At 42.0% G+C, this 10,204-nt stretch overlaps 1 protein-coding gene across 2 annotated transcripts; it reads left to right on the top strand.

Annotated features, from left to right (window-relative positions):
• Positions 1-350: 350 nt before the first annotated feature.
• Positions 351-9,769, top strand: LOC100400596 (THO complex subunit 3). 2 transcript variants are annotated; one of them, XM_035290565.2, is made up of 6 exons: positions 351-670; positions 1,345-1,501; positions 3,137-3,341; positions 6,980-7,141; positions 7,252-7,352; positions 9,179-9,769. In XM_035290565.2, exons 1-6 carry the CDS (start codon positions 404-406, stop codon positions 9,340-9,342), a joined length of 1,056 nt encoding a protein of 351 aa, XP_035146456.1. In that variant the 5' UTR covers positions 351-403; the 3' UTR covers positions 9,343-9,769. The 2 variants fall into 2 exon arrangements, with proteins under 2 accessions (XP_035146456.1, XP_078220736.1); XM_078364610.1 differs by lacking the exon at positions 7,252-7,352.
• Positions 9,770-10,204: the final 435 nt, after the last annotated feature.

Here is a 10,204-nt window from a genome sequence, read left to right as displayed (position 1 = left end):
TCTTGAGGGAGAGGAATAGGGGTTTGGGGAACAACCCCAGAAGAAAGGTGATGGGTTAAGTGTTTAGAAGGTTAGTGTTGGTTCTTTTATTCGATTAAACAGGGACACAAATATACTCCCCACCAAGGAGTAGATAAGGGAGAAATAAGGACACTAAAAAAAAAAAAAAAAAAAAAATTGGAATCGTTAAGTGTGAAGCGAATTTGGAGTTAAAGAGCCGAACATTACTAAATAAGCAGAGGCGAGCACGCGCTGCATACCGGGATTTGTAGTCCCTCCAGGGCCGGCTACAGCGCGCCTGCTCAGAGGCTCCGTCGCTTTTCCGGGCGCATGCGTGCGGCAGCGGCGCCAGGACTGATTGCACCCCGGCGGCTGAGGCGGTGTTGTGAGCTGGGAGCTCAGCATGGCGGTGCCCACTGCACCCATGGGGCCCTCGGCATTGGGCCAGACCGGCCCCGGCTCGATGGCCTCGTGGTGCTCAGTGAGCAGCGGCCCGTCGCGCTACGTGCTTGGGATGCAGGAGCTGTTCCGGGGCCACAGCAAGACGCGCGAGTTCTTGGCGCATAGCGCCAAGGTGCACTCGGTGGCCTGGAGCTGCGACGGGCGTCGCCTAGCTTCGGGGTCCTTCGACAAGACGGCCAGCGTCTTCTTGCTGGAGAAGGACCGGTTGGTGAGCTGCCGGGGTTCGGCCCAGGCTAGGTGGAGGGACTGCGATGAAGCGAGGTGCGGTAGTAGGAGAGCGAATGGGGGCAAACGAGGCCTCGGGAGTGAAAGGAGAGTGGGCTTGAGGGAGGGGGCAAGAGGAGAGTGTAGAGATGAGGAAGGAGAAGGCGGAGTGTGGGGGTGACGGGGTCGTGAAGGATGAGGAGAGGAAGACTGGGGGAAGTGTGGAAATAAGGAGGTTGGCGATAGTGGGTGAAGGTGAGGAGAGGGTGGATGGGACCGGGCTGCGGTGGACGTCCTTATTCGTGTGGAGTAGAATCGTGTGTTGATAAGGAGTGACTAGGGGCTGTAGTAGTGGTGGTGAAGAGGGCCCCTTTGGAAGTGATAGGGCGTCCCGTGGGAATGAGCGGCTGGGTTAGGAACGTTGATGGTAGAGTAAGGGTGAAAAACCAGGAAGGAGGAGGAGGCCAGAGAGGGCACAAATGTAAGGGCATAGGTGTATAAGGTCAGAGCAACAGAAGGACTGGGGAGGAGAGAAAGCAGAAGGGCTTGGAAGAACTGGATTCTGAGTTACCCATATCTTTATTGATCCTAGTGTACCTTGGTTTGAATAAGGTTAAAAAGTTACATGGAGAGGCAGCTACATCTATGTAAAGTGACATCTTGATTCTGTTTTTTCAGGTCAAAGAAAATAATTATCGGGGACATGGAGATAGTGTGGACCAGCTTTGTTGGCATCCAAGTAATCCTGACCTATTTGTTACGGCATCTGGAGATAAAACCATTCGCATCTGGGATGTGAGGACTACAAAATGCATTGCCACTGTGAACACTAAAGGTGACTATTCAGAGAGAGAGGGTAATAGGAAGATAACTGCTTGTCTTCATTCAGCAACCATTTTCTGAATGTCTTTTCTGTGCCTAGTACTCTGCTGTGTATGTGACATTCTGAGCTGAATAAGAGTTTCCATCTCCAAGGACTTCCCCTGCAGGGAGAGAGACACATATATATATAAAACATATTTTATAATGGAGAGGTCTGCGAGGTGGATACCCAGAATAGAAATGAAAACAAACGTCTGCCTAAGGGAGTCAGGGAAGGGCTCACCAAATTTGAGCAAACTCTTAGGATAGCCATAGGAATTTAGTGGTCTGGGTGTAGTGGGTGAGTAATGGGGCGGAGGGAACAGAATGTGCAGAGACATAGAGAATTTGGAAAATTCTGATGAGTTAGAATGGTTGAAACCTGTCTTGGTGGTCTGGGAGAAAGTGACCGGAAAGTTGTGCAGTACATTTATAGGCTCTGTTATAAGTGTTGAGGCCATTATTGTATGGACTCTAAGGTTTCATTGATCATAAGGTACTCCATTAGGAAAGAAAGTTGGTAGATAACTGTGATGCACCCAAAATTTTGAAATGCTTCCTGATACATTTAAAGATAACAGTATAGATATTAAAATGTGAAAAAAATGTGCGTTTTAGAATGGAAAAAGTTGATGAGATTTTTAATTGATGGGTTCAGTGTGGGCCACTGGACTTTGTTGACAAGACACTGGAGGCAGAATGGTGCGGTGCTTTCCCCAGGTATACAGCTGCTGATGCATGCGTGATTCAGGGTGAACATTAAAAACCATTTATGTAAATATTTTAATGTCTACTAGAAGAACTAGCTCATATAATTTATTACTCAATTGAAGCTAAATTTATTTTTAATTTTTGAGGCACGGTCTTGCCCTGTTACCCAGGATGGAGTGCAGTGGTACAATCTTGACTGTCTGCAGCCTCCACCTCCTGGGCTAAAGCCATCCTCCTACTTCTACCTCCTGAGTAGCAGGAACTACAGGCACATGCCACCACGCCTGACTAATTTTTAGTAGAGACAGGTTTTGTCATATTGGCCAGGCTGATCTGGAACTCCCGGACTCAAGTGATTTGCTTACCATGGCCTCCCAAAGTGCTGGTATTATAGGCATGAGCCTCCACACCCAGCTGCTAAATTTATTTAAGTAAATATTTTGGGTCAATTTTAAGAAAAATTTTGAATAAAGAAAAGTATAGTGTTTAATGAATAGGACAAAAATTGTGATGTTGGCATACGATTTACTAGAGTTTGAGAAATGCTGGTGTAAGAGAAAAGGGGGCTTTGGGGTCCAATCTGGGTTTAAAATCTTGGCTCTGTGACTTCATAGCTTTGATACTTTGGCTCATCTTTTTATCTTTTATTTTCTTTATCTATAAAATGTGGATAATAAAGTATATCTTAGAGGAGTATTGTGAAGACCAAATGGGGAAATGTGTAGATAAATATGCTGGACTCATTGTTGAGTCATAAGTGGTAGTTCCCTTCTCTTGTCTAGGACCTTAATGAGTAAGCCCTGAAGAAAGCTCTGGTCTTCTTTCTAGGATAGCAAAATAAATTTAAGGAGGATTATGAGCAAACAGATTATCTTGTTGATTATGTCTGGGTTCCCAGGGGAGAACATTAATATCTGCTGGAGTCCTGATGGGCAGACCATTGCTGTAGGCAACAAGGATGATGTGGTGACTTTCATCGATGCCAAGACACACCGTTCCAAAGCAGAAGAGCAGTTCAAGTTTGAGGTCAATGAAATCTCCTGGAACAATGACAATAACATGTTCTTCCTGACAAACGGCAATGGTTGTATCAACATCCTCAGGTAAGAGGGACGAGCTTAGGGGACTGTCATATCTTTGTGCTGTGTGCTGTGTCACATATAGAGATGAATTAGATGTGAGTCTGTCCTGAGGAGCTTAAAACACAAATAGTAAGAAAGAATCCTAACCAGTCTTGAGTACAGTTGAGCATTATATTTTATGTACTTTATATTTTGCTGAGTCCTTACAGATATTCTAGGGGGTTGGTTGATGGTTTGCTTCTCATTTGACAGATGAGAGGTGAGAGGTTACATCAGAAGTCAGCTAGTGTGTGCTAGAACTGGATGCACCTTGAATTATGGCTAATTTGTACTTTTTTTTTTGAGACAAGAGTTTCGCCCTTGTTGCTTAGGCTGGAGTACAATGGCACGATCTCGGCTTACCACAGCCTCCGCCTCCTAGGTTCAAGCTATTCTCCTGCCTCAGCCTCCCAAGTAGCTGGGATTACAGGCATGGGCCACCACGCCTGGCTAATTTTGTATTTTTTTTTAAAGATGGTGTTTCACCATATGGGTCAGGCTGGTCTCGAACTCCTGACCTCAGGTGATACGCCCGCCTCAGCCTCCTAAAGTGCTGGGATTACAGGCGTGAGCCACCGCACCCGGCTAATTTTGTATTTTTAATAGAGACAGGGTTTCTCCGTGTTGATCAGGCTGGTCTCAAACTCCCGACCTCAGGTGATCCGCCTTCCTCGGGCTCCCAAAGTGCTGGGATTACAGGCATGAGCCACTTTTAAAGTTTCAACTTAAATATCACTTTTTCTTCAGGGAAGCTTCCCCGCTACCCCAAGGTTAGAGGTAGGTTAGAGGCTTATTTTCTATAGGAAGCACTTTTCCTTCTGTGTTGTAATTGCATGTTTATTTGCCTATGTCTCCTGTTGGACTGTGATTTCCATGATGGTAGGGACAGTGTTTGCTTTGCTTAGTGTTGAATCCCTAATGTCTAGTCCTGTACCTGCTCCATGTAGGAGGATCTTAGTAAATATTTGTTCTCTAAATGAATGAAATTGTGGAATTGAAACTCAGGTCTGTTCAATTGCAGCCCTCCACTATCCCAGGTGAGCAATACAAGGTCGAGTGAGATAGGTTCTGTGAGAGAAAGGCCAGGAGTTTGCTGTGGAATTCCAAGGAAAGAACATACATACCATATCGGGGGGTTGAAGGGGGCAGCTCGTGAGCTTGATCTGAAAGATGAGCAGAATTTTAAGAACTGACAAAGCAGGCATGAGTGAGCATGACTTATTTGAAGAGTGGCTAGGTCAGGGTTGTTGGGGTGTGGTAGCAGACAAGGGAAATAAGAGAGGGCATGATAATGGGAAGATGAAATCTAATTTGGGAGTGGATTATAAAAGGCCTTTAATTTTATGCTTAGTATCTTGGATTTTATTTTGTAGGCAGTGAGGATTCCATAACTTTTTAAGAAAAACCTTTTTATTATAAAACACAGATACTGAAAACCACATAAAACAAATGTATAGCTTAATAAACTCCTATAAGGTTTATTCCTGTGCAACCCCACCGGCTCGAGAAATAGTTCTTTCCAGCCACCCCAAAAGTCCGTCTGTGTTTTATCCTAATTACAACTCCCTTCCACAAAAGTAAACACTATCCTGACTTTTATTGTGTTTCTTCATAGTTTATCTACCATGTGTGCAGCTCCTAGATACCCTAGTTTTGCTCATTAAAAACAAATTTGATAAGTCTTTTGTGTCTGTTAAATTACTCAGAAGAAACTTCCTAAAACATAGCTGTTGAAAAACCAGACTATTCCTATGTGGAGATGCTCCCAGTTGGCTTTTGCTGATTCTCTATGCTGTTTATTTGTTGCTCTGTTTTATAAAGAGATGCTTCTCATCTGTGATTTGGTTGCCCAGTAGTACAGTTCATCTAGGGAAGGCAGGATAAAATTTTGATTCTTTCCTTTTGTCAGAAAATTTAGTTTCCTGCCACCTCCAAAGAGGATCAGTTAGGTTTTTCATTTTTAAAGAATCATTATGGGCTCATGTTTTTAAACACAGTTGATGTGTTTCCATCTCTTGTAGTCATTATGCTTATTGAAGCTCAACTTATCCCATCTTTGGCCAATAAGAACCTCTTCAGGTTGGTTCCTGAACCCTTTTTTGATATAATCCCAGTAGTCTTCTGTTTCTTGCTCTCTGGTTTGATAAGATGTTCCAAGTTCATCTTGTCCATTTTTTGCCTTATGTTTCTTGCCTCAGACCTTTAATCAGAAAATTCTCTAAGAAGCCTTACATTCTGGCTGGGTGCAGTGGCTCATGCCTGTAATCCCAGCACTTTGGCACTTTTGGAGGCTGAGGTAAGTGGATCACTTGAGTCCTGGCAAACATGGAGAAACCCCGTCTCTACTAAAAATACAAAAATTAGCTGGGCAGGGTGGTACAAGCCTGTAATCCCAGCAACTCAGGAGGCTGAGGCAGGAGAGTCACTTGAACCTGGGAGGCGGAGGTTGTAGTAAGCTGAGATTGTGCTCCAGCAGCCTGGGCGACTGAGTGAGTGAGACTCCACTTCAAAAAAAAAAAAAAGAAGCCTTATATTCTTTTACTGAGAAAGGACACTGAAGTTAGAAATGTTCATTACTGCTGGGTTGGCCTAGGAATTACATGTGTGTGTATATATATATTTAAAGATAAAATACCGTGGAATTCATATTGATGACTTCCAATTAAAATTGAGGCATCCAGGGATTTTACTAAACCTCTTCTATATTACAAATATATTTCTTTCCTTCCAAATTGAGTATTCTGGTTCTCAAGGGCACAGGGGATCATAGAATTAGAATATCCGATGGTTACTTATTGTCTGTATCCCATGGTAAACATATGGATGTCTCCGAATTTCAGTATTACTGCCACTACCACCAGTGTGATGACTTGAAACAGAAAATATTTTTGTTTTTTGCATGTGTTCTTTACATTCTTCCCCCATTAAAAAAAAATGGTACTACATATTGTAGGAGTGTACAGCTGTTACATATTATAACCTCCTTTAAAACCACATATAGTTTTTGCAAGAAACTATATATTCAGTGTTCAGCACTAGTGCTTATACTCGTAGTCCCTAGTCATTTTTGTTGTTGAAGCTCATTCTCTAGTTAAGATTCCTTGGGAAGTGTTTATGTGAACGTTATTCCTGGAGTTCTTATCATAACTTATTTACGTACTTATAAATCTTATAATTTTATAAAACTGTATTGTGCTTATTGTTGTATCTTTATGTCTGAAATTTAGTTTTGCTGGATATAAAAATCCTTGATTCATATTTTCTTGCTTGTATGTCTTTCTTAAATATGGTACCCCATTTTCTTTTGGCGTTAAGTGTTGCTATCAGAAAGCCTAATAATCTAATTGTCTTTTTCTTTAAGTCCGCTAATTTTACTAGTCTATTTCTTGATGTTGGTAGTGTTGGCTGTGTAGTCTCAGGTATGTGTTGTGTGTTTTAAATAACGTAGTTCAAAATCTCTCTTTATTTCAGGAACGTTATCTTGAATGACTGTTCTTGGTGGTTATTCCATTGCCTTTTGATTTCTTCTTCATTGTCTCTATATGTCTCCATTGTCTCCTGATTATTTTAGCCCCACAGTCCTCTTCTGCAGTTTGATTGCTGTCTGTCTTGTTTCCCAGTTACCCAGAACTGAAGCCTGTGCAGTCCATCAACGCCCATCCTTCCAACTGCATCTGTATCAAGTTTGACCCCATGGGGAAGTACTTTGCCACAGGAAGTGCAGATGCTTTGGTTAGCCTCTGGGATGTGGACGAGTTAGTGTGTGTTCGGTGCTTTTCCAGGTAAGTGACTCTATCAGCACTTTCCTTGTTGGGTACATTAATTTGATTTCATCATGAGTGACATTGTACCCTCCTCTTAGTTGGTAATTCTCATGACCACTCTGTCATAGGCTGGATTGGCCTGTAAGGACTCTCAGTTTCAGCCACGATGGGAAAATGCTGGCGTCAGCATCGGAAGATCATTTTATTGACATTGCTGAAGTGGAGACAGGTAACCTCACGAGAATCGACTGTCTTTCCTCTTTGGCAGTCAGGACTTCTGTTGTGATCTCATCTCTGCACGTGACCACTTCACCAGCATTATCATGAATGAATTTGTCTCCCTTAGACAAGTGTGTTTATGTTTTGGCTGTGACTGCCAGGTATTCAGGGAGCAAAGAGTTAAGAAATAAACAGGCAGGTCTGAGGAAAGTGATTTAGAAAAATATTTTGAGTTTTTTAAACTTTTGTTTTTGAGATGGAGTTTCGCTCTTGTTGCCCAGGCTGGAGTGCAATGGCGCATTCTCGGCTCACCGCAACCTCCGCCTCCTGGGTTCAAACGATTCTCCTGTCTCAGCCTCCCAAGTAGCTGGGATCACAGGCATGTGCCACCATGCCCGGCTAATTTTTTTTGTTTTTAGTAGAGTCAGGGTTTCACCATGGTGGGCAGGCTGGTCTCGATCTCTTGACCTCGTGATCCACCCGCCTCGGCCTCCCAAAGTGCTGGGATTACAGGCGTGAGCCACTGCGCCCGGCCGATTTTTTTAAACTTTTAATTTTGGCTGGGCATGGTGCCTCATGCCTGTAATCCCAGCACTTTTGGAGGCTCAGACGGGTGGATCACGAGGTCAGGAGATTGAGACAATCCTGGCTAACATGGTGAAACCCTTTCTCTACTAAAAATACAAAAATTAGCTGGGTGTGGTGGCATGTGCCTGTAGTCCCAGCTACTCCAGAGGCTGAGACAGGAGACTCGCTTGAACCTGGGAGGCAGAGGTTGCAGTGAGCTGAGATCACGCCATTGCACTCCAGCCTGGGTGACAGCGAGACTATCTCAAAAAACAAAACAAAACAAAAACAAACAACTTTTAATTCTTCTGTTATAATAAAATCTTTTTTTTTCATTTATTTTATTCATTCATCCTTTAATTAATTCAACAAATATTTATTATTTCTTATTTTTAATGGTTTTCTGTTTATTTATTTATTTATTTTTTTAATTTTTTATTGGATTATAGGTTTTGGGGTACATGAGCAGAGCATGCAAGACAGTTGCGTAGGTACACACATGGCAGTGTGCTTTGCTTTTCTTCTCCCCTTCACCCACATTTGGCATTTCTCCCCAGGCTATCCCTCCCCACCTCCCCCTCCCAATAAAATCTTTAAACCACAGAGTAGGAGGAAGAGAAAAGCATTACCTGTGGTCCTACCATCTAAAGACAACCTTTTTTTAAATATTGTGGTATATTTCTCTTTATCTTTGCCTGTATATGAACTTGAAAAAATATTTTTTAAAATTAAGAAATTACCAAGTTTTTGCTTTAAAAACAACAGAAACTGGAAATAGAAAAATGGGAGGAGAGTATTCATTTTACAAAAGAATTTCCTCAGATTTGTTTTTTAATGTTGCTTTATTGTTTTGGGAAATCTGTGATACTCTTTGTAAAAAGATTGAAACTGTATAGAAAACCTTGAAGAAAAAAGTAAAGAATTTGAAATTCTACTATGTAAAGAATGCCCCTGTTAGTCATGTTGTGGTGAGCATCGTCCAGCATCCAGCCATGCAGATCCTTCATGTAATTGCATGTCCCTGTGACGCAGTGACACTTAACTGCTCAGTGACCTGCTCTTAAGTTGACCCATCTGCACTTCGATCCTGCTCTGCCCCCTGCTGGCTTGTGGGCTCACTGTGCCTGGGGATTCTCTGTAAAATGAGGTAATGAATCTAATCTCATGGGATTAGTAGGTGGATTAAACAAATTAATATAGGTAAGTACTTAATGGATGTGTCCTTTATTTTGAATGTATTGATTGTTTTTTCTCTGTTGTTTTCTATAGGGGACAAGCTATGGGAGGTACAGTGTGAGTCTCCGACCTTCACCGTGGCGTGGCACCCCAAAAGGCCTCTGCTGGCATTTGCCTGTGATGACAAAGATGGCAAATATGACAGTAGCCGGGAAGCTGGAACTGTGAAGCTGTTTGGGCTTCCTAATGATTCTTGAGAGGAGGTTGTAGGGGAGGAGGCCCTGGCAGAGGTCTTCCTTTATGGGGTTAGTTTGGTCTGTTCTTTTGGAGTTGGTGGGCACCCTAAATATTTGTAAATTGGTATAAATTGTAAATGTCTCTGGTCAGGCTGCCCACTCCAGTTCTTTTGATTTTTTGTGTATTAGCTCTTTCCATTCTTTGCCCCGAGCATGAGTTAGCCTTTGCGGACTCTGCAGTGCGGGTAGTGACCCAGCATACCTTGTCCTCCAGACCTCCTGTCTTCTCTGCTTTTGGGTACATGGTATACTTTGTGGACTTTGATAAAACTTGGAAAATACTTAGTTTGGAGGGAGGGGAATGGAAGAGCATGGAAGTTTTTTTAAATAATTAAAAAATATATAATTTTGAGAATTGAGCATTTAATAAACTGACTTTTTTAAATTATGGAACTTCTAAGACTTAAAATTATTATTTTCTTATGTTGTAGTTCTGTATTTTTTTTTTAATTTCAGAAAGAGAACTTAAATATTATAATTCTTTCATTTAATGTCGCAACCAAGAACCCTCTGAAATGTAAGGACAAAGCTAATTGAATGACTGAACTAAAATTTTGGCTTTGAGCTTCCTGGTGGCAAAGTGAAGAGGAGAGTAAGTCAGTTAGCTTTCTTATTAAAAAGAAAAACACTTTCTGGTTCCTCATGGAAAGCAAAGCTTTATTAGCTCTTCCCTCTAAAAGAAATGGCTTATGTAGGGGATTGTTACTTAAGAGAGGTATTTTTTCATTATATTGTAATGGTTTTTGTTGTTAAAGCAGATACTGAGGCATATAGAAATATGTTGGTAGAAAATTTTAGAAAAAGATAAGCAAAAAGAAATAAT

The sequence above is a fragment of the Callithrix jacchus genome, chromosome 2, assembly GCF_049354715.1.
Source record: "Callithrix jacchus isolate 240 chromosome 2, calJac240_pri, whole genome shotgun sequence".
In the NCBI taxonomy this organism is placed as follows: domain Eukaryota; kingdom Metazoa; phylum Chordata; class Mammalia; order Primates; family Cebidae; genus Callithrix; species Callithrix jacchus.
The sequence above is the reverse complement of the archived record's forward strand: the minus strand, read 5'-3'. Positions and strand labels throughout refer to the sequence as shown.